The sequence below is a fragment of the Stenella coeruleoalba genome (assembly GCF_951394435.1).
Source record: "Stenella coeruleoalba genome assembly, chromosome: 14".
In the NCBI taxonomy this organism is placed as follows: Eukaryota; Metazoa; Chordata; class Mammalia; order Artiodactyla; family Delphinidae; genus Stenella; species Stenella coeruleoalba.
Window position 1 is genome coordinate 12,642,573 of NC_137160.1, and position 24,480 is coordinate 12,667,052.

Genomic DNA, 24,480 nt, shown 5'->3' on the forward strand with positions numbered 1-24,480 from the left:
TAATATATGGGATTTCTGTCACTTTTTATACTCTGAAATAAAGCTTATGTAGACGTTGATGGAAATGGTTAATATTGCTTTACTTCTATTTGTCTTATAATTGGTTTTGTATGAGATAAGCCGCTTTTAGCTGTCTGCACAGAATGTAAGGGAAGAGTATGAAGCCCACAGAATATTAAATAATTTCTTCTTATTATTTAACATTAACTTAAGATATCCTAGTGTCTTGCTCAGAACTCTCTCTGACTCACACTCACTGTTGGCCCCCAACCCTGCTGGAGGAAGGAATAGAAAAGATTGATAATCATGGATTATGATGAGCTAGAGATGATCTTTTCTCTCTCCTCCAAAATAGATTTTCCTTTTTGGAAAAGTATGTCTAGGAGTTTTATACCTGTCTGTAAAGAATACTAAAGGAAAAATCTCTCTCGTTTCCCTCAATAGATGAAGCACAGGGTGATAAAGCCAAGCAAAGTATCAGGGCAAAGTGTACAGAGTATCTTGATAGAGCAGAAAAACTGAAGGAGTACCTGAAGAAGAAGGAGAAAAAACCACAGAAGCCAGTGAAAGAGGGACAGCCAAGTCCAGCTGATGAGAAGGGGTATGTATTTTAGAGTGAGATTGTATTGTATCGAATTACAGCATAAAATTTAATTTAATTTGTGAAGGAAATTTCCTTTGTTTAAACTAGGTGTTGGCAAACCGTGACTCATGGGCCAAATCTGACCTGCTGCCTGCTTTCGTAACTAAAGTTTTATTGGAACACGGCCTCATGCCTTCACTTACCTGTTGTCTGTGGCTGTTTTTGTGCTGTACCAGCAAAGCTGAGTAGTTGTGACAAGGAACCGTATGGCCTACAAAATCTAAAATATTTACTGTCTTGTTCTTTACAGAAAAAGTTTGTGGACCCCTAGTTTACCAAGCTTTGGGGGTGATATACCTCAAATTGCTCTCCTTGACTGCCTGGTAGTAGTAGAAAAAACATTTGGTAGGAATGCTACTCAATTCTTTACCCTCTGCCCATTATGTAATGAAGTTTAAAATTGTAGGAGTAATCTGTGAATTGATTCTTTGACTAGTAGTATTGACTTAGTACTAAGCACACGGACAAAATGAAAAACAACTCTGGTAATGTAAAACAAATTTTGGATATATAAGTTTTTTGATGTGGATTTGCATCAGATTTGCTTTACTTTATCATTGTAAAGAAAGCGACACAGCATAATTTATATAAACATCAAAACTCATTTTTGAAATGTCTTCCTAGATGAGGGATATATCACTTACAGATGCAGAATTTATATATTCAACACCTAATGTGTGCATGTCAGGCTCTGTGCTGAGCAGTGGGAACATATTCTACCCAGATCCTCTGATCATTCTATTAATTGGAGCCAGAAGTTGTTCCAAGTGACAACATACTCGGAGAAAACAAGACTCTGGGGTGGGGTCATCTGGCTTCATTGGATATGAAGGCAGGAAATTCTGATTAGCATTATAGGATGTAATACTTACAGTTCATGGTAAGCAGTGGTACAAGCAACTTAGATAACCCCTGTGGTCACCAGGCATGGAGTGCCCTGGAGGCAGTGCTTTGGGGGCTTTGTGGCTACTACGAAAGGCCATTTTGAGAGCTAGAGTTGACAGCCTGCCTCAAATTACATGGGAGAGTTTGAAAAAACTTACAAGCTCAAGGTTTTATATTCTCTGTTCAAGACATGGTCGGGGAACCGGAGAGTTCCTTTGATACCCCTAAGAATATTTTATCTTATAGCTCTAGCATTGGCATGACAAAAATTAGACCCCAGCTGATCTCATAGCTTATTGGATTTCAAAATCAGTTGAACCCCACTGGGTTTCTTGTGTGAAATTTGGGGCATATATTGTAAGACTGGGACTCCAGATGAAAATGAAATGAAAGCTGTTGGGAAGGATCAGTTGACCTCAAGTACCTGGACCCCCAGATCTCGCTGAGACCCCCTGCCCCGCAGAAACGTCCTCTCCCCCGGGAGTTGAGCCTCACCTGGTCTTGCTTGGAGACCGTGTAGTGTCCCTCCTAAGATGTCTGCCTAGCAGGGGGATACCAGTTCTGTGTTGGATGGCGGGACCCACTTTAAGCTGAAATGGGGTAAAGCAAAGAAGCAATTACCTCTTGCTAATGGATGCACAAAAATAAATGGAGATAAAGCACAGATGCTCACAGACACAGTTCAAAGCTGACACAGTTCAGCTTGGTGATGAGATGGAGTGTGGTTTTCGGAAGGCTCTTGGCGGGGCCCCTCTCACTGCTCAGGGTGCGTGCTGCCTCATAAGAGCTCACTGTAAAACAAATGCTAAATGCTATTTTCGTTTTTTGCCTTCATTAAAGCGATGATCGTCTTTGGATATCTTTCAGTTACTGAAAACAGTACTAATGTAGGTCTTTTGTAAAAGCAAAGTGGCATAAAGCAAACTTTGGGAAAGCAGGGATCCCTGTAGTGCATTCCCTTACAGAATTCGAGGGCCAGGGAGTCAGGTTTGGATGCCGCATGGCTAGGAGAAATGCCCCCCTCCACCAGGGTAGTTCCAGCAGGGATCCCACTGCTGCCAGCTCCTTTGCCCAGCATTCCGGTGCCGGGGAGTGGGCAGTAGGCCCTGCCACAGCGCCCTCAGCAAAGCAGTGCTTTCACCTACAGGCGTCTCCTCACATGCAGCCCCTACCTCAGTTGCTTGCTTCTGCCCTCCAGCAGGACTTTGGTCTCCTGTGGAGCCTCAGCTGCAGGCGAGCCTGGGAAGGGCAGTTTTATAACAAGTACAGTCTTTACTGTACAAGAAAACGCAGTAGAAGAAGGTTGGAGTGAATGTCAAGATGAATCAGTTTGCAGTCTCCACCTTACCCATAAATAACCCCACCACCCTGTGATAACCAAGCAAGCCCATTCTGAGATAAAACCTGTCAATCTTTTTACTCCCCTTTATGTCTTATATGTGAAAAATAATGTAATGCCATATTTTTTGCTTTGAAGATTGCAGTGTATTCTGTCACATGCTAATCCTTATAATTGAATATACATTATTTCTAATTTTTTCCCTATTGCAAACAATATGGGCATGATTATCCTTGTAGTCAAATCCTTGAACTCATTTAAAATTGTTTCCTTAGAATAAATCCCTAGATATGAAATGTGTGCATTGATCTCCTTGTTCTTTGGGGTCGGTTCATTTTCATCAAAAGCTTCATCCATCCTTTGGAACCCCTAGGCTAAGGGTTATGCACCTTTGTACCTTAAATAGTTGATATTTTGGGGGGGGGGGTTTCCTCCTAGTTATGGCTTCTTGTTCTAATATATAGTTTGCCTGGTCCTGATTTTTTTTATTGTTAATTGTTTACAACACTCCTGTAATTCATCTTAAATCTTTTGTGGAATGAGGTGTGGGTCATGCATTTATGAATTAATATCAGTACATAAATAGGTATGTCGTGGGAATTTGGAGCTAGTTCCTGACTTCATTCTGGTCGTTTTGTCCATTTCCTGTTCATGATTCCATTTTGATGGGTAATATGCCTGCTTACTATTTTATTTAGTATATTCTGAAAAGTAATAAAATAAGCTTAACTTTTAATGTGAATGTCTTACTTTGCCACTTAAATTATGGATATTTCAGGTTAATCTTTTCCTTTATTTTTTGCCTTACTTTGATAGCAATGAGTGATCATTTGAATATATTAAATTCTTTTTATTAGGAATGACAGTGATGGGGAAGGAGAATCTGATGATCCTGAAAAAAAGAAACTACAGAGTCAACTTCAAGGTTGCTTTAGATTTCATTTTTAAATTTACTATTTTATTTTTAAAAAGCTCATAGTGAATTGTCTATTTGAATTGGGTTTTTTTTCCCACCTGTATTTAAATGAGGTTCAAGAACTGGCTTTGGTTCCCAGTGGTCACATGCTGGCTTTGTTGAGAACATGTTTATAAGATTTGCTCTATAGGGTCTCTAATGGGTTGGTTTTTTTTCCATGCAGTAAAAATATTGTTTCATTTTGTATCTGCCTTAAAAGCTTACTCTCTTTCATTTTGTCTTATTTGCCCCCTTTTAGAGAGGGTAGCAGTTATACTATTAGCTTACTATAAAATCTGATGGTATTGAAATTTCCTGTCAGAGGAACAGAATGCATTAGGACTCACACTTGGCTTTTATTGCTGTTGCTGTAGCGTATTCATTGATGCTATTTTTTTCATGTTTCCTACCTGCTCTTCCTAATCTGCTTTTTTATCCCATTTCAGCATTCCCATTTACATTTCCCTCTTTCGGCTTTCAGTTTTTTACCTTCCACACCTATAAAAGCCCTTTCTCCCTACTGTAGTGAAGTGGCATGATCCAGAGGGCATAGATTGTAGCTGCATTCACATCTGGATTCCACTCCGGGAGCTGCTGCCTAAATCTGTCTAGTCTTGGGCAATTCCCTAACCTCTCAGAGTCTGAGACCCAGCTCTCAAGTGGAAGTTAAGAATACTTTCAGGGCAATTAAAAGGTTAATGACAATGTAAAAACTGCCTAATATTACATCTGACAGTACTAGGGACTCAGTAAATAGTAGCTCTGTGTATCTAAAAAGGCATCTATTTAATTGCTGGCTTCTTTAGCTACTGAGACTTGATTGTTCTTTGATATGTTATCTAATGATTTTTCAAGTTGAATTTTATGCTCAGTCATTGGTAACATGTATTTTATTCATTTGAATCTTGCTGAATAGAACACATATCTGGGAAAGATATCCATTAAGGCCAGACCTTTAATCTTGCTATTCTGATCTCCATTTTGGTAATATTTCTGTCTTACCGACCCCTCTGGGATGTATAGGGTAATACTATAAGGATAGTATTTTGAAAACACTACAGTTAACGAGGGTATTTTTACACGCCAGCGTCAATGGTGGGTGTAGTCCAAGGGCAGTAACTGAGTTTGCACTGCCTCGAGCAGTGTGGTCATACTTCATCCTCGTAAGTATTTTTGGGCAACCCAGTGGTCCATGCCAAGTGGCTTTATTTTACTTGTAAGGCAAAAAGCTTTTTTCTATCTGTTCTTTTGGTTTTGTTCCTCCTCTCTCTGGCTCTGCCCCACGGAAGTAAAAATTGGATGGTATCTTTAATTTTGAAAAAGATACAATTTTTAATAAGGAATTTTTTTTTACATTTCCTATGAGTGATGATAAGGCCCAAGGACGTATAAAAATACAGATGCTTAAAACATTTAAATGAGGAAATTTATTTGGAATTTCAGGATGAAATAGAATATGAAGGAGTCCTAGCCTTTCGTATCTGAGAATCCTTTTTCTCCATCTTTTAGTTTCATGGTTTGCTGATGGATTTCGTCGTATAATATCCTTTTTTGAATCTTCCCTCATTTTTCCTGAAACAATTTTCCAAATCTTTTTACTTCTGTTTTAGGTTATGGCATTAAGTGTAATATTTTATTATTAAAATTAAAGTTCATGATTTGAATTTTCTTTTAATTTTGATATTCAGTGACTTTGAGGTTAAATAACATATTAGTATAATAAATAGTATAATCAAAAGAATGGATAAATTTGTACAATTGGGAATTATCAAATTATTTGGCTTTTATTTTCTAATAATTCCTCTCTTTTAATTTTAAAAATCATTAATCAGTGTCTAACAATTGATACTACTTTTGTCTAAATAGTCTTTTATCACTGAACATTCCAAAGTCACCTAGCTTAAATTTTTAAAGAGAAAAGTATTAGTTAAATGTGGAGATAAATTATGACACATTTAGAAAATTCATAACAAAAGATTTTAGTTGACCAGATAATGCTTATATATAAATTTACTTTTGTTTAACTGACACAAAATCCTATCAGATGATGTAATATTTTCCTCATGTAGGGTTACTAATCTGTATGGGACATAGAAAAGAAAAAGTGAATTGGCTATTTTTCTTAATTTATACTTAGTCTGAACTTTTAGAATGCTAAAAGTGTTTATGGTTTCATTTCTTTTTTATTTTTTAAATAAACTTATTTATTTTCGTCTGTGTTGGGTCTTTGTTGCTGTGCGCGGGCTTTCTCTAGTTGTGGCGAGCGGGGGCTTCTTTTCCTTGCTGTGCGCGGGCTTCTCATTGCAGTGGCTTCTTTTGTTCCAGAGCACGGGCTCTAGGTGTGCGGGCTCAGTAGTTGTGGCTTGTGGGCTCAGTAGTTGTGGCTTGCAGGCTCTAGAGCGCAGGCTCAGTAGTTTGTGGCACATGGGCTTAGTTGCTCCGCGGCATGTGGGATCTTTCCGGACCAGGACTCGAACCCATGTCCCCTGCATTGGCAGGAGGATTCTTAACCATTGTGCCACCAGGGAAGTCCCTCATTTCATTTTAATGTATAGCTAAAGATTTTCATAATTTAGGGAAGTAAGTTGCAGAGTATAGCATTCTTAGAATAATAGATGATCTTTCAAAACAAGAAAAAATACCCATAAAACTAATATCATAGGTAATCAGTAGATTGTGTGAGTGGTGATATTATACTTAAAACAATTACACATCACCTTTGAACAGGCTACTTTGTAGTTTGTAGTTGAGCAATTTCTATATACTGAAAATTGGGAAAGATTTTGATAAAAGATCTGGAAAGTTTTGCCAGCACGCTATAGTAAGAGAAATCTTTTGTGGACTCTTACTGATTTTTACTTCTCCTTACTGCAACAGTTTGCTATGGCTTTTGAATATATTGTGTCCAAAAACTAAATCATTTGAATGACTTTGTTAATGTACAAAAATTGTAAATAGGTCTATTTAGAAGCCGGATAGAAAATTTGGCAAACCTTGGGAAAGTATTGCATGTCTGTAAGAGTACACCTTCTCCTCTCCATCATCCCTGTCCCTTCCTCGCCCCTCCCTTCCCCTCTCCCTCTATCCATCCATCCATCCATGTGCCTATCTTCAGTTAAAGTCGTTAAGTATATTTTCTTTCTGTAGTTAAGGAGAGCATTAGATCACCGTTTCTTTTGATTAGAAGGAGAAATAGGGCTTCCCTGGTGGCGCAGTGGTTGAGAGTCCGCCTGCCGCTGCAGGGGACACGGATTCGTGCCCCGGTCCGTGGAGCGGCTGGGCGCGTGAGCTATGGCCGCTGAGCCTGCGCGTACGGAGCCTGTGCTCCGCAACCGGAGAAGCCACAGCGGTGAGAGGCCGCGTACCTCAAAAAAGAAAAAAAAAAAAGAGAGAGAAATAGGAGCTATTCCAGAATCAACGTACTCAAACATTACAACTACTTTTTGTAACGTTTGGTGCTCTTCCTAGCACTCTAATGTTCATTACGTTATTTGATCTTTCTACTAACCTGTCTAAGTAGTTTGGGCAGATGGTATTGTTTTTATTTCACCGTGAGGAAGTGGAGGTAGAAACGTTAAGTGACTTTACCCCAGGTTATCTGGCTCCCCACCCCAGGTCCTGACTCCCCCTCACTACTCCCTAACAACTTCGTCCTCATCACACACTTTCAGAAATGTTTTTAATACATAGAACTTTTCCAGACAAAGTTATAATGCATTTCTGTATTTCATCATTATTTCTTGTTGTCTTCTAAATGTGATGGAATAGTCCTCTTTAAAGATGACCTAATTTTTTGTAGGCGCCATTGTTATAGAGCGACCAAATGTGAAATGGAGCGATGTTGCCGGTCTCGAGGGAGCCAAAGAAGCACTGAAAGAGGCTGTGATATTGCCTATTAAATTTCCTCATCTCTTTACGGGTGAGATGACCTTTAAATAATTATTTTTGATGGTTTTTTTTTTTTAAATGTGTTGATGACTGAAGTAAAGTATTGTGAATTCTTGTCATTATATCACGAGTTGTTACCTTAATTCTGTTGTAAGGCAGTGATATACCTTTACACAGATGCTTATTTCATATGCATATACATATTTATAATATATTTATTGCAAAAAAACCTAAATGTCAAACAGTAGGGCATAGGGTAAATCATGGACATACAGTAGAATACTGTGCACTCATTAGAGTATAGGATACCATCTACATTAAGAAATTTAGATCTACATTATAATTGACATAGAAGAATGTCCACCTATATTGTAAAGATCAAAAAGCAATTTACATAGTATGTATAGTATGATTCCACGTTGTTAAATGTGTGTGCTGAGAAATAGGTGTAGAAAGATTGACATAAAAATGTTAATGTATGTCTAGGAGATGAGATTATGGGTGATTTTTACTTTCTCCTTTGACTTTGATCTGAATTTTTTTGCAGTGGACATGTACTAGTCTTATAAGAGTATTTCCATTTCTTAAACAGAGGAGTTAAAATTATTGAACAGTTTCATATGAAGCACGTATCCTCTAGTAGCTCTTTATCACTGCAAGGAGAATATTGCTAACCCACCATCTGGGTACAGTTGAAGTTACAGCTCCAGCAGTACGTGGTTTGTCTGTGCTGAACCGTTCCTTCACGTTGTCCTTTTTTTGACTGATAGCCTGTGTTTGTGATATGGCTATACCCACAGTCTAACAGTGAAACAGAGGTTTTTCCTTTTAAAAGCAAGCTGGTTTATGTAGAGAGCAAATCTGTGATATTGGCCTCAAACTGAACAGGTCCAGACAGTGATGTCGTATAGAGCAGTGATGAAGAGCAAGGACCCGTGGGCCACCCGTTGTCCACCTAGCTTCGAGGTACGACTCACAACCTCACTTCAGGAATATGAAACTAACAGTGTAAAAGTTGACATCATAATCCTATAAAGGTACAAAAATACGGTTGAACTCATTTTATGTTGTGTTACTTACACCAGTGTTTCCCAAACATGAGTCCTATATGTGTCATCTTCATGAATTTTTCCATATACGTGTACCATTATTTTTTAAATATTTTTCTTTAAATCACTCACTTTTAGAGCAGACTTTTTATTAAACTGTAACATAATATACAAAGACATGCAGGAACCCATAAGTGTTCAGCTTCATAAATTATCAGAGTACACCTGTATAATCATCACCCAGATAAAAAAGTACTGCTGGTAACCTAGAAATCCCTCTCTGCCTCTTTCCTCCCCAGAGGTAATCACGCTTTTGACTTCTAATACCATAGATTGTTTTGCTCACTTGTTTTTACTTAGTAACTTTATTTTAGAAGACTTCTTTGTATCTCTATAAATGGAAAAATTAGTGTTTTTATAGAATGCATTTTTAAAATTACTTAATTGAAAAGTATTTGTATACCACCTAAAAGCATCTCATTGCCACCAGTGGTATATGTACCGCACTTAAGGGAACACTGATTTATAATTGCAGACATTTAAAATAGGCAAATAGAATTCAAGTAAAAGTTGAGGCTTTCATAACAATAAACATGATATTTAGTTTTGCCATCAGTCATCTGTATATCATTCTTTTACAGACACCGTGTGTCCACCCACAGTTTACACCTAGTAGGTTTTTTTAATGTGTATTTGATATTTTATTGCCAGTTGTAACCCAGCCTGGTTTATTTAAGGCAGCATTATAATTGCTCATTAGCAGAACTGAGATACAAAGAATTTACTTGTTCACTTGCTATTATATTTTGGCAAAACTAGTATTTAAGGTAGAGTCCGCTTATCATTACCCAAGCACTGGAATGGGAATCTGCCACCTGAAATAACCTGTGCTTCCTTGTGGAATCAGGAATTGAGTAGAACTTCACCAGTCATCCAAACTGTGTTAGTTTCGCTCCTCCAAAGGTCATAAATATTTTTAAAAGAATATTTCCAGCTGCCCTTCTCCTGTGAGTATAGTTTCTCCTACAATATTCTGATGTTGAGCAGTGCACATAGTAGATGATCAGGAAGTACCTTTTAACTGAATTCTTTTCTCTTTAATAGACTGGAAGGCCTTGGAAGGCAGAGATCCTTGTATTCATAGTTCTCTGCCTACGTGTCGTGGTTTCAATATGTAGTGGTTGAATGAGTGAGCAAGCAAATGAACTTTCTCTTAGAAGGATTATAGCTATATAAACACAGTTTTGACACAGTGGTCTCTAGAAAAAGCAAAGTACACTTAGGACATACTTACCTTAGATTGATTTATTTAAATGTTGTTTTATTCTACGGCTAGCTTTAGAGTGGAAACCTCTTCACGGTATTCTTCACTGTGGATGATGTCTCTGGTAACTGAAGTCAACAGTCTTGAAAGTCTCATGTTATTTTTCTAATGCAAATTTTAGGCAAGAGAACACCTTGGAGGGGAATCCTGTTATTTGGGCCACCTGGAACAGGAAAATCCTATTTGGCCAAAGCTGTAGCAACAGAAGCAAACAACTCAACATTTTTCTCAATATCTTCCTCTGACCTTGTTTCTAAGTGGCTAGGTGAAAGTGAAAAGTAAGTAGTAAATTGATTTTTTTTTTAAGTTTTTCTTTGCCTGATAGTCACTATTTCAGTCTATAAAGTAATAGGTTTCTTATATCATTAATAGACATTCAAAAAAAGTGCTATTATAAATACAGGTGGTATTCATTTCTGTTAGATTAGTCCCTAGTTTGGAATTTATTTCATAGGGAGAAGATAGCATATATGATATGTGTATGGTTTAGTAAATCATGAAATGAATTATCCAAATGTAGTAATCTTATTTTAGAGATCAAAACGTGATGAGACTTTTTAATCTGTAGAGTTCCTATACTATTGGTATATAGTTTTGTTTTAGGTTTTTCATTGTCATGTGTCATTTACTATTTTTTTTAGAAATTGAAACCTTTATTTATTTTTAGGCAAGTTAAGTACTTATTCCAACTTGCCAGAGAGAGTAAACCTTCCATTATCTTCATTGATGAAATTGATTCTCTGTGTGGTTCAAGAAGTGAAAATGAAAGTGAAGCTGCACGTAGAATTAAGACAGAGTTCCTAGTTCAAATGCAAGGTAGTGTTGCTGATTTTTTAAAATAGTTTCTCTTTATCGTATAATCATTATTATGATAGTAATGGAAAAACTTTCAAGCAGCATTTCTCCGTTCTTATAGTCCAAGTCTTATGCCATGTCTCGTTCTGATCCACATGCATACATAATTTTTACCCAGTTGTAATCATCTCGTTGGTATAAATAGTGAAGAGATTAATATATTCACTTATAACATGCCAGAAACAATATCAATAAAAGGAATATATAAACTTCAAATTAAATCTTTCAAGAAATATTTTGAAAACAGTATTAATAGTATTTTCCCACAGTTTAGGAGATTTTAGGGAATATTTGCATCATATTCTAGTAGTAAGAAATGTGGTTAAATACAGTTTTTTTCAGAGAGAAAGTCTCAAGATGAGGCATTTTAACATTAAAGTACCACGTTCATAAGAGAACATATGATGTTCAAAGAACACTTGAAATGACAAATTATTTAAAACATTACCTATTTTGATGCAGGGGTTGGTGTGGACAATGATGGAATTTTGGTTCTGGGAGCTACAAATATACCCTGGGTTCTGGATTCTGCCATTAGGCGAAGGTATGACGATACAGTAAATACCTTATTTCTAATTACAATATAATAAGTGAATATTAATTCCCATTCTGTCTAGTTGAGGAGGCATTCTGATAACTTCAGAATGTTTTTTAATGTGCTTGAACCCTATTGGCCCCCGCCTTAGGGAAGAGAGGCAGGCACTTGTTTGTTTGCCTGCTGTGTTCAAGATCCAAGATTTACACCTACTGGAATCTTTCACGTTCGAAAGTATGTTACCTGATGCTTACTTTAGTTCTAATTAAGCTTAGTAGGTGCACTGATGCTTCAGAAATTTATATATACAGTTTGATATTTCAATGGAAAAAACTTCCATTGAAGGTTTTTCCATTTTGCTAAATATAAAATTTCAGCAAAATGACAATTCTACAAGTTAAAGTATGCTAAGAAAGATATAGTTTCAGTTTAAAAAATTCTGTCTATAATTTTTTAACTGAATATGAAACTTGAGCTACAGGAAAGGTATACAGACTCCTTACTTTTCACTGCTTCACAGTTCCCTATCCCATTGATTTAATTGTGCATGGTAAAAATGAACACTTCAGTTTTTGCTGCTTTTACCCCATTCACTTGATGGTTTGCCAGAATGTTAGATTACCATCCAGTATCAAGAAAGGAAATGTGCTGGTTATTTTTGAAAAATGGCCTAATTCTAAACCCATCTCTAGAGATGGTGGAAACTTTTAAAATTCCTCTTATTGCCACAGAGAATAATTACCTGGAGAAGAAAATGTCTTCACAGACCCATTTAAATTGTCCCTCATTGCTTCCTCCTTATCTCCAAATGCTGAAATTCTAAGAAGGCAAGCAAAATTATAAGATTTTGAGTGATTTTACTCCTTAGAATTTAGGTAATTCTTTTGTCATCTCTTATTTCACACTTTTAATCATATTAATCCCTTGATCAGGAGTTCAGAGTGTCATTCTACAGGAAATTGTAATCCTGTAGGACATGTCGTGTCATGAATTCCAGACATGTGAACACTCTGGCCAAAATAATTCAAAAATCATGTGAGAAAAACTAAAGCACTCCAGACTGGTTCCCTGGCTATTTTGGTTTTATTAATGTGTTCTGGATATTTCCCCTTTATTAACCTAAATATGTATCTGTTTAACTCTGATGGATATGGGCCCATTTAATTTATTCAGCTTAACTTTGTATAAATGAGAATATCTAAATATCTTGTTTCTTCTTGAAAAACTAATTTTTAATAGAAATTAAATAGTATTATATAGTAATATTCTTGATGTAATTTTTTTTTTCATTTTAAGATTTGAGAAACGAATTTATATTCCTTTGCCTGAGGCCCATGCCCGAGCAGCAATGTTTAAACTGCACTTGGGGACCACTCAGAACAGTCTAACAGAAGCAGATGTCCGGGAACTTGGGAAGAAAACTGAAGGCTATTCAGGGGCAGACATAAGTGTCATTGTACGTGATGCACTTATGCAGCCAGTTAGGAAAGTACAGTCAGCTACTCATTTTAAAAAGGTAAGGAACTTTTATCCATCTTTTCATATATTTTTAAAATCAAGCTTTGAGACCATGATTGACTTGTCTTTGAAGAATTTTAGGAAGATTTCATTTTTGTATAGGAATTTTAGGAAGATTTCAGTTTTGTATAATAAATAAGTAGATTTACATAAAAGATTATGTTTCCATTTCATTGAAAATAAGTTCTCCCAAAGTGTTTTAAAACTTCGTATGCAGTGATTTTTGAAGTATTTATTATTTTGATATAAATATAGAAACTTAAATCTGTGATTGTCTCTGATGTAACTAGAATATCCTCGAGCAGAATCTAGTATGTTTACACCTCATCAATAAAGTAAAAATAATAATAGCTAATATTGTTTAAATATTCACGTGCCCAGCACTGTGTTTGCTCCATCATCTTCCTATTTCATTTGGTCCTCACAGAAGCTCTACGAAAGGTACATATAGCCACCTGTTGATGGTTAGTTCTAGACTAACATGATTAAACTGGGACTTGGATGTTTTTAACACAGTTTGCCAAGGTACAGCTAGAGAGGATTGGAGGTGTGGTTTTTCTCTAGGTAAGGTGTACTTCAGAAGCCTCAACCATTCTTCTCTCCTGCTCCTCCCATGTACTGTTTGGTCTGCATGAATGACTTGAGTGTATATAGTTTGAGAGAGAATTTTGTGAAAAGACTGTGGTCTTGGGATATTCAATTTAAGTAACAGTAGACTAGATAATTTGGACCAGCTCTTTTGCTGAGGACAGCAGTCTCCAGTATGCTCATGAACGTAGATATGAAAATCCTGAAACACTATTAGCAAACCTAATCCATCGGTATATGACAAACTAATATGTCATGACTCTGATACACATATATGTCTGTTATATACCACAGTAAAAATTTTTTTTAAATGAGGAGCTTGAATTAAAACCTGAATTTGAAGCCTGACTCTACAATTTACTTGTTTTATCTCCTTGACCAAATTGCATTACCTTTTTAAGTCTCAGTTTTTATCATCTCTTAAGTAAGGATGATAATTGCTACTTTGAAATGCTCTTATGAAAATGAAATGAAGGAATATTCATAAAACAGCTGTCATGGTACCTGAATAGCCCAGTAAATATTACTCATCTCTTCTTCAGCCATTTCATTACTGAGAGAAATATGGTTAGCTCAGAATCAAGTTTATGCCACAACTGTTGTGTTTTTTCTTAAATTCTCTTGGCCATTTAGAAGGAACTCAGTCCTTTCATACTCAGAACTTTCCGTTCAGTTCTCTGTATAACTACTAGGGATGGCTTGTATGACCCTAAAGCCAGGCCCTTGTTAGGAGGATAGAGTTGAAGCAGCCAAATTTCGTTTTTCTTTCTTTCTTTCTTTCTCTTTTTGTTTTTTGGCCCGTGCTGCACAGCTTGCAGGATCTTAGTTCCCGGACCAGGGATTGAACCCGGCAGTGAAAGCAGCGAGTCCTAACCACTGGACCACTGGGGAATTCCCAGGCAAATCTCTTTTAACATCAGGCCGTTTGTATCACCAACTATAGTAGATCTTTCTGTGGCTCCATCTTCTCCATTTTTCAATTAGCAAGAACAAGTTTGCCTGTGTATTTTATTTATTAAATGTATAAGTACTAATCTGGGCCCAGAGGTAAGTCAGAGTACTTAAGTTAAACTTAAGTACTTAAGTTAAAAGTACTTAAAGTACTTAAGTTAAAAAACACAAAAATCCCTGCCACTGAAATTGTTGTGAGCAAAGACAGACAATAAAATACACATAGTAAAGTGAAAATATTTATTTCTCTACCCCTGCCCCAATCCTGAGACAGTATTTAAGATTGATCATTGTAAAACAAGTATTAAGTATGAAAGCAGTCCCTGGTTTGATACAAGTGTGTTGCCTTCTAAATACTATATGTGACTCTGTGTCACAAAGTTTCTTTTTCTGGATGTTATTAAAACTTTTTCTTTTAAATCAGTTATGAATTGTAAGATAGCACTGAAATTACATTCAGCATTTAATTTTGTACTTATATTTGAAGAAGGAGTTTTTGTGGGGAAAGACAAAGATTCAGTAATTTCACAATAATAAACCTTCCAAAGATCACAGAAATTTCTTGGCTATGGAAAACAGAGTAACTTAAAGGAATTTTTAAGTAGGTCTTTTTTTTTTTTTTTTGGGGAGTATAGTTGATTAACATTGCTGTGGTAGTTTCGTACAGCAAAGTGATTGTTATACATGTATCTATTCTTTTTCGAATTCTTTTCCCATTTAGGTTATTACGGAGTATTGAGCGGAGTTCCCTGTGTTATACAGTAGGTCCTTGTTGGTTATCTATTTTAAATATAGCAGTGTGTTAAGTAAGTCTATTTTTGGTCTCTAGGATTATGACCACCTAATAATCATTAGGAAAAAAAAAAGAAAATTTTAGCTACAGGTAATTGTTTCTTTACTTTATTTTAACTTATTTTCTCCCTATGATCATCTAAGTAATTTATTGTAGGAAATTTAAAATATAGAAAATCATCCAAGAAAAAAATTAAAATCAAGCAAAATCTATCCCATCACCCAGAGCTAATTGCACTTTTTGTTGTATACGCTTCTGTTTATTTTCAGAAGTAAGCATTTTAGCAAAACATAAAATACTAGTACATTTTCAGATTTCCTGATAATGGTCTAAATCTTTTTTTTTTTTTTTTGCGGTACGTGGGCCTCTCACTGCTGTGGCCTCTCCCATTGCGGAGCACAGGCTCCGGATGCTCAGGCTCAGCGGCCATGGCTCACAGGCCCAGCCGCTCCGCGGCATGCGGGATCTTTCCGGACCGGGGCACGAACCCGTGTCCCCTGCAACAGCAGGCAGACTCTCAACCACTGTGCCACCAGGGAAGCCCTGGTCTAAATCTTAATGTTTATTTAATTTGTTCTGTTGTTGTACTGTTTATTCCAGGTTTGCGGACCTTCACAAGCTGATCCTAACAACATAGTAGATGATCTGCTAACGCCCTGTTCTCCAGGTGATCCTGGTGCCATTGAGATGACGTGGATGGATGTCCCTGGGGATAAACTTTTGGAGCCAGTTGTTTGCATGGTTTGACATTTTGTTTGCTTTTAAGAAAAATTTTAAAACGTTATATTTTATGGGGACTTCCCTGGCAGTCCAGTGGTTAAGACTCCACGCTTCCAGTGAAGGGGGCACGGGTTCGAGTCCTGGTTGGGGAACTAAACCTCTCACAGGCTGCACCGTGCAGGCAGAAAAAAATTATATTTTTTAATTTGTCAGATAAAATTTTCAGTTTTGTAAAATTAGTTCAAAAAGGTTAATACTAACTACTTAAAAAGTTTTAAAGATTAGTTGAATGTAAAATATAAAAAAATAATTATCTTTAAAATGTTTTCTTGGGCTTCGAGGAAATTTTAAGTGAATAAGCTATTTTTAAAAACATACAGGTTTCTGACATTATAGGTCTTATAGCTGGGATATTATCACCAAAATGGTGGGATTGGTTAAAATTTTTTCCCCTGAATCTCAGATTTTGTAAAATATCCAGAAACGCTAATGCGTGAATCATAGTATTCATAATAGTATTTTCCTGTTTTACTTCTCAGAGCTTCATAGAAAGTTTAAATAATGCACTACTCTTTTAAAAAGTTTTGAAAACAAAATTTTTATTATAAAAAATTACATTTCTGTTTATATTAGAGGAATTAAAATATTCATAAAAATTACATTGCTGTAGTTTCTATTGGAAGAAATAAAATAATTCGTAAGACTTTATTATTTTGTAAGCCATATTAATTTTAGGGAACTTACTGTGATTGAAAAGGTACATTTATTATGTTTTCTTATTGATAAACAGTCATTTTTAAAAATCTTCTGCTTTAGTTATAGATTTTCAAATCTATATGTCAAAATTAACAGTAACTTTCACATGATGTGTAGACCTAGATATATAGACAAATATGTACATATATGTATATAAGTTTGTATGCATATAGAGAGAGAAATATATCTGTAAACATAGATATATTTATGTGTTAATCAACCACAATGCTTATCTGAGAAATTATTCAGAAATCCTTTTTTGTTGCAATCCTTGGTTTATTTTTTAAAGTTTTGGTTCTTTTGACTGTTTTCCATACTGTTTTACAGGAGACATGGCCTAGAAGTTAATTTCTTAATGAATCCTTGATATTTGTATATTTTCTTACCATTTTGATTGTAACTTTAACTAACAGTTAAAATTTTTGATTAGTTGATTTTGATTAAATGGTATTATTCTGTTTCACATAAGTATAAGTGAATGACTGTATTCCTTTTGAGTTGCACTTGGACAACTGCTCTCTTGTTTAAGAATAAACAGATACGGCCAGAAAAGCGATCGGGGACTTAATTCTGGAGGCCTTGATCATCAGGCTAAGAGGACTGTACTTCCTCAGGGTGCTGAGGAACCTTTGAAAGTTGTGATCGTGACAAGGCAAGCAACTGAAAGTTTATAAGCAAAGGAATAACTTGGTCAAAGATGTCCTTCAGGAAAACAAGAGAGTTTATTGTCAGTAGTTTATGGCACGATGCAGATTTTCAGATTTAACCTTAGGCAAAAGTTAGGAATGTTGATAATGAAATGTTTTTTATTCCGTTAAATCTATTACTAATACTCCCCCACTTCTTTTTCCTGACAGTCGGATATGTTACGGTCACTATCTAGCACAAAGCCCACAGTCAATGAGCACGACTTGTTGAAATTAAAGAAGTTTACAGAAGATTTTGGCCAAGAAGGCTAGACCAAAGACAACAAGGAAGACGTTTACCACGTGTGTTCTCTCTTTCATAGGTATTTTTGCCTTTCTAGGATGGCAGTCAGATTATTTCCGGTAAAACTCTTTTACTGCAGGAAAATAGAGATCTCACTTCAGCATTCATTTAAGTTTTATATGTACTTTTGCTCCATTACCAATTAAATCCTCCTGTTAACAAAAATTATAAAATAATGGGTTATAAGCAAATGAGTGACATAAATAGAAAAAACATAGAAATTACCTAGTAAAAAGATTAAAATTGATTGAGATACAAATATTTTAAATTGTTATAAATAGTGGTCTTTGCAAAGAGCATTCATTTTTTTTTTTAACTAAAATGAAGTGGGGCTAATTTCATATTTTGAAAAAAAACTTAAGCATCATTCTTGTCAATGTAAAATTTATTTACTTTATTACAAAAATTAAAAATGATTTACTCTCAGGGATGGGCAGTAAAACAGCAAAGAGCACTGATTGGGTTTGAAAGGTTTTGAATTGTGTTCTAGCCAAGGCTTTTAGTGGTTTTTTGATAGGTTGACTTTTTTCTCCGTGTAGATTTAAATAATTTCTGTAAAAGCAGCAAGCTTTTTTATATTTAACTAAGTAATACCTTTTACTGTGCAATCTCAAGAGAAAGACTCTCTAAATTAGGCATTGTCTCTACCTTGAAGAAGAAAATTGTCTATTTCAGTGTCTTTTTGTAGCAAGATTGACCAAAACAGGGGGTTAATAAATGTGTACCTTTTAAATAATTCTGCCGTGGAATACTGTAATGGGAGCCTTTGCTAAAAGGAACAGCCTCCCTTTGGATTATGGGAAGTTTCTTGTGTGTGATGGGGGCGGTGTGTGTGTACATATATATAAATTTTTTTTAATATAGGTTAGCTAGAGTCTTGTCTTTTACCTTTTAAGTTCAGGGAACAGCTCGTCCTGGCCACACGTATGTTATCAGTGTAATGTTTCATGAAGCTTTAGAAATGAGCTGATGTCTCCTTAAATAATAAAATACAAACATGATATTGTATTATTTTAATATCTTCAAATAAATAATCTGAGGGTGTGTGTTACATACTTGAGCACCAACACTAAGTTGTGCCTTGTACATTTGCATTGGCTCTACATGCAAAGGGTTATTAAGTCAGCTAGAATGAGGTAGATTCCTTAATTTACTATAAAGTTCTGCCTTGAAAATGCTATAGGATAACTTGCATTTTAAAGTATATTTGCACATTTTACATATTGTGCTATATGGTTGCCTTTGGGTTTTCTGTACAGGTTGTTTTCGTTGATATTAAATGGAAGTCGTAGGCCTGAAATATGCTGTTCTTACGTGAAGTAAATTGATACAACCTACTATTGGCTATATTCTGTGTGTGCTTCTTTATTTTGGGATCTTCCATATAGGAGAAAATATTATCTAAATTGATTAGATACAAAGAAATCATTAAAAATTATTAATTAAGGATGTATACATGAAAATTCTATTTTTCAGTAACTACTGTGTGAGAGTTGGGAATTAACTTGGCACACCAACACCGAGTTCTTTGCGGACGTCTTACGAGACATTTTACTTTATCCACCTCAGAATCATACAATATTGCTATTAATCATATCATTAGGATAATTAACATAACTATATTAGTATAACTAATTGCTGAAATCCAGATGTTTTTGTGAATCCAAAATTTGTTTTGAGGAAGTATTTTACTTAAATTGGCCAAGTAGCGTGTAAGTCCAGTGTTGATGATGAGTGGATACTTTATCACTCAGTTCCTACACGTGCTCTGAGAACCGTGCCTCAGTGTCCATGTCACTTCTAGCCATAGCTCCATTTTCCACATTTCTGCTTTTAAAACTGTTTCCAGAATCTAATAATTTTAGACTTATTTTAGAATGGTAGAGCATAGGTCATTTCCATGTGTTCTTTATGGGCAGATAAATACTCAAGAGGAAACAATGTTCTGGCTCTGTCTGGACCTTGGCCATTCTGATTTTGGGTAGATGTTTTCTGAGCCACCAAGTAAACCCTACTTGAGCAACTCTATGAGCTAGCTATTCCCTGGATTAGTTTAGGAACACTTTTTGATCTCAGTCTGAAAACTCTATAGAGACCTTAATTATAAAAGTATTTCAGTAGGAAATTGGTTTTTGAGCTTACTGTCATCAACATGCAGAAAGCCAGAATGAGAGTATTTGATTACTAATGTGAAGTATCATTTAGCCACTTGCAGCTGCACAGGTGGGAAATGGAGGCACACCTCCCCAGCAGAGTGCTGGGAATGTCGCCCAGCTTTGTGAGCTCCCACAGGTACCGGGTGCTCTCCTGCCTCCTTTCTTCTTTCCTCTGCTAGTCCAAATCCCGTGATTTCCATTAAGACCTAGCTCATGACCCATCTAATCTCTTCCAGGAAGAATTCCTAGACTACCCCATCCAACCTTTGGATTTCTTTAGCACCGAGTTGTGACTATCTTAAGATGTTTCTCCAAGTGTCAAGCACACTCTGTTAATTTTGTTTAGATCGTTTAGATTATAAGCTCTTCAAAGAGTTATGTTTTTTCCTTTGCATTAACATAGTTCTAGACACTGTTTATTAGGTACTTAATAAAGACTTGAAAAAATTAAGGGAGTTATATCCATATTTTATCTACTTCCTAGATTGTCTGTGAGACTTTTAATAAAATAGGTAATTTGAAGTTGCTTTGTTCCTGCTGGTCTAGTGAAGTTGTACGTTTTCGTCCCTGGGAACTGCAATCAGAGGTGTGCCAGAGCTGGCTCATACTGGCTCACAAGAACCATTTTTACACATTGCTGCCCACCTCTGCAGCCACCTCATTGGTAGCTTGAAACCTGCCGTGGTGGAAGTGATTTACACCACAGAAACCAGCAAGTTTCCGTTTACATGCTGCAATGCAAAGCAAGGACTGTAGCTTAGAATTGAAAAATTAATATTTACCACATTTACAGGAATAAAGGGGAAAAGTTATCTTCATAGAGTCATAAAAAGCATTTAATAAAATCCAGCACCCGTTTGTGATTTTTTTTAACTCAAAGTAGGAATTGAAGAGAGCTTCTGAATTTAATAAAGCATCCACTAAAGAAACAAAAAAATTCTAACGAACATCATACTTAATTGTGAATTATTGAAAACTTTAACTCCCCAGAGATCAGGAAGAAGACAAAGGTGCCTGCTGTCACCACTCCTGTTCAGTTTTGTGCAGGAGATTCTAGCCAGTGTTAAAAAGGAAGAAGCAAAATTGTTATTCTCAGGTGACATGATTGTGTATGTAGAAAATCCAAATTAATAAACTTAGAAAAAGAATCTGAATTTAAGAAGATTACAGGATACAGGCTAATACATAAAAATAATTGTATTTTTGTATTCTAGCAACAATTAGAAATTGAAATTAAAACAGTACTTACTGATTTAAAAAAAAAAAATCCTGATTGCAGTAACATCAGAAAGCATCAGATACCTTCAAATAAATCTGAAAGATGTGTAAGACCTCAGCATAGAAAATTATGAAACATTACCACAAGAAACTAAAGAAGACCTGAATAAATGGAGTGGTGGGACCCATTCATGAGTTGGAAGACTCTTAAGAAAAATATCATTTCTGGGACTTCCCTGGTAGTCCAGTGGTTAAGACTCCGTGTTTCCACTGCCAGGGGTCTGGGTTCAGTCCCTGGTTGGGGAACTAAGGTCCCACAGGCCATAAATAAATAAGTAATTTTTAAAATATATATATATCATTTCTAACCAAATTGATTCTAGATTTAATGCAATCCCAAACCCACATCTGGGTGATACAGATACATGTATGTATATGTGTATGTCTCTGGAAACAAAAATAGGTGCTTAATAAACAGATTATTGATGATTGAAAAGAAATCTTTTATAGTGTGAATTCGTTTTTTATAACAGTATATTTCTTCCAGCTGTATCTTTCTGTACATTCATCATAACCATTCATCCAGATATCTGTACATATACATAGAAAGATATCTGGAATTACTTTCACCTTACGTTCATTATGTTATTTATGGGTAGTGAGATTTGGCTTGATTTTTTTCCTTTCTTCACCTCTTTCAGGTCCTTTAAGTTTATTTTCAGATTCCACTGAGACCTTCCCTGGTCATCCTACTTAAAGTGGCAATTCGTCGTGACTCTCCTTGTACCCCAATCCCTGCTTTATTTTTCTCTGTAGCACTTATCATCTTCCAACATACTATATAATTTACTACTTTTCTTATTTGTAATTTTTCCTCCTAACATGTATATTCCATGAAAGCTGGGATTTTCTTGTCTATTTTATTGTCTCCTGTACCTTCAGTGTCTGGAACAGTATTGGTGCCTGACGGGTGCTCAATAAATATTTATTGAGTGAATGAGTCTTTGTATTTTTTCTAAGTCTGAATACTTTACAATGAGCATGTATAGTTTTTGCCTCTCTCCCTGTTACCCTGCAATTTTTATTTCTTTTAAAAGAGAAGAAAATTAGGAATGAAGACAAATACATCAAGAAATTAACAGTGGCTAAATCTGCGTGATAGAAATATGGATACTTATTTTTTTCTTTGTTTTTATCTTTAAACACTTTAATTTCCAAAAATGAAAGTAAACGTTTTTAAGTAAGAATTGCAGTCAGCTTGACGGCTGATCACAGGAATTTGTCTCCTCTGGAACTCTATGAAATAACAGAAGAGGCTTTAAGAAGAGAAAGAGAGAAGAAAAAAGGACAGCGTTTGCAGCCAATTTGGCCGACTGTGCTTTTTTCCCCATGGGCGCCCAGTGTGCAGTAGCTGCAAACAGCCTCCTCGGTAGTGTGTGCAGCCTGCTGCCTGTACAGGTTACCCTAAGGTACCTTGAAGACAGCCCTTTCCAGTGGACATTCATGACTGGTATGCTGTCCCCAACCTAGGCTCCAGACAGGTATGCACGGGGACTTTGGAAAGCCCGAGGGCACAGGGGCCAGGGTCCACATTGGCCAAGTCATAATGTGCGTCGGCACCAAGCTGCAGAACGAGGAGCATGTGATTGAGGCCCTCCAAGGGGCCAAGTTCAAGTTCCCTGGCCACCAGAAGAACCACATCTCCAAGAAGCGGGGATGTACTAAGGTTCATGTGGATGAATTTGGAAACATGGTGGCCGAAAAGCAGCTCATGACCCCGGAAGACTGTGGGGTCGAACACAGCCCTAGTCGTGGCCCTGGACACATGGCGGGCCCTGCGCTCCTGAGCGCCTTGGCGCCGTGCCCTCCTTACTCCTGTCCGCCGGTAAATCCTATTTCCCTGTCAAAAAGAAGAACAAAAGATATTCATCAAACGTTCTTTGGAGGAATGTTCATCTAAATCAGCTACCTGGTTTTGGGACTGGCCCTGGCTTCCTGCTATAGGAACCAAAGTGGGGAGATGCTACTTTTCTTCATTAAGTGGCAGATGTCATGTGGGCCCTTGACTAGCCTTGGTTTATCAGGTGCTGCCACCCAGGTCCTTCAATCTTGAGCACCACAAAGATGGCAGGACGTTAAAAACAGGATTGCAGCAGCATCAATAGCATCTGACTGGATGGTGAAATGGCTAATTATGTTATTGTCTATGGTCTCATGGAATGAAGTGTCCAGTGAGGACATCGGGGAACTACTTTGCAGCTGCTGTACAACAAAATGAAGGCGTGAGAACTTCAAGGACTGCTAATTGGAAACCCAGGGATTCTCCATGACTGCTAAAAGAAACATTTGTTGTATTCACAGTACTAAAGTAATCAAAAGCAAAACTCAGTATTTGATCCTGCAGGTTGGCAGATTATATCAGTGGAATTCACAGGTTCACCAAGATTATTTTACGTGAACATAAGGAAATTTAGTAGAGTAGGATCCATACTATCGAAATATGTATATTTGTGAGAGCTTGGAGGATTCTGAGTATCTCGAGAACTATGCGTGGGAATGGATTATGTCGGTGATTAGCCAAGAAAAGCGTCTGATTTCAGATACGATTGAATCTATCAGTATGGGTTCAGTCAACACAGATTCTGAGTTTAGAATTTTCGTTTGAGCAGCCAAGAGTGATTTTAATTGTTTGCTTTACTGGTTGAAGGAACTGAACTTGACAGTCAACCACTCTGAACTCCAGTTAAGGTGATGTGAAAGAAAGAACCTAATATCTAGGAGGAGAAATGCTGGAGTGGATTTATCACATGAGAATCACTCACAAAGCCACAGGTTCCTGGAGAAGACCCAGAACCCAGCCCCTTGACCAAGGCACTGATAGATGAAAGGAAGGCATTTCAGAGTGTTTTTTTGGGTCCTTGATTTCATTGGAGCTGGAAACGATCTTTTGGTTGCAGAAGCCAAGTAGTGGCAATTAGCCAGCACAAGCCAGGTGGACTTGGTCACCACATTAGGCTGCAGGGCTGGCGTGATAACCGGGGTGCTGTTTCCTGCAGAGATCTTGACCAGTGATTCAAGGGTGGCAGGGTCCTTAGGGTCTTTACTAAGGACTGCTGTGTTGGTATAACCAAAAAGCTGGTAAGCAGAGGTCTTCCCATCATGATGGAGCACCCCGCTCAATTTCCAGACCACAATCCGGTCATAGACTCTACACCACTGAAAGAAGTGGAGACTGTATTGTTGAGGAAGGATCCTACAGGAACATCTCAGGTGCACTGGGAGCTTCCCTTCAGCTTTCCCAAAGGGTCTGACGCTGC

The 24,480-nt window shown here is 36.7% G+C and overlaps 1 protein-coding gene across 3 annotated transcripts in view; it reads left to right on the forward strand.

Moving 5' to 3' along the window:
* Window positions 1-22,025, forward strand: part of VPS4B (vacuolar protein sorting 4 homolog B) — a 34,448-nt gene extending 12,423 nt beyond the window's left edge. Inside the window, exons 3-12 of one of the 3 annotated variants that reach the window (XR_013831202.1) lie at window positions 445-601; window positions 3,725-3,792; window positions 7,622-7,741; window positions 10,205-10,361; window positions 10,751-10,899; window positions 11,401-11,482; window positions 12,770-12,989; window positions 15,924-16,064; window positions 17,329-17,451; window positions 17,657-22,025. Coding sequence is in view for 2 of the 3 variants with exons in the window: in XM_079941956.1 (XP_079798082.1) it covers window positions 445-601; window positions 3,725-3,792; window positions 7,622-7,741; window positions 10,205-10,361; window positions 10,751-10,899; window positions 11,401-11,482; window positions 12,770-12,989; window positions 15,924-16,064; window positions 17,657-17,758 (1,196 nt within the window). In the remaining variant the exon portion in view is untranslated. Of the gene's footprint in view, window positions 1-444; window positions 602-3,724; window positions 3,793-7,621; window positions 7,742-10,204; window positions 10,362-10,750; window positions 10,900-11,400; window positions 11,483-12,769; window positions 12,990-15,251; window positions 15,292-15,923; window positions 16,065-17,328; window positions 17,452-17,656 lie in introns of those variants that run through there. The other 2 variants (XM_079941956.1, XM_079941957.1) reach the window with 2 other exon arrangements.
* Window positions 22,026-24,480: the final 2,455 nt, after the last annotated feature.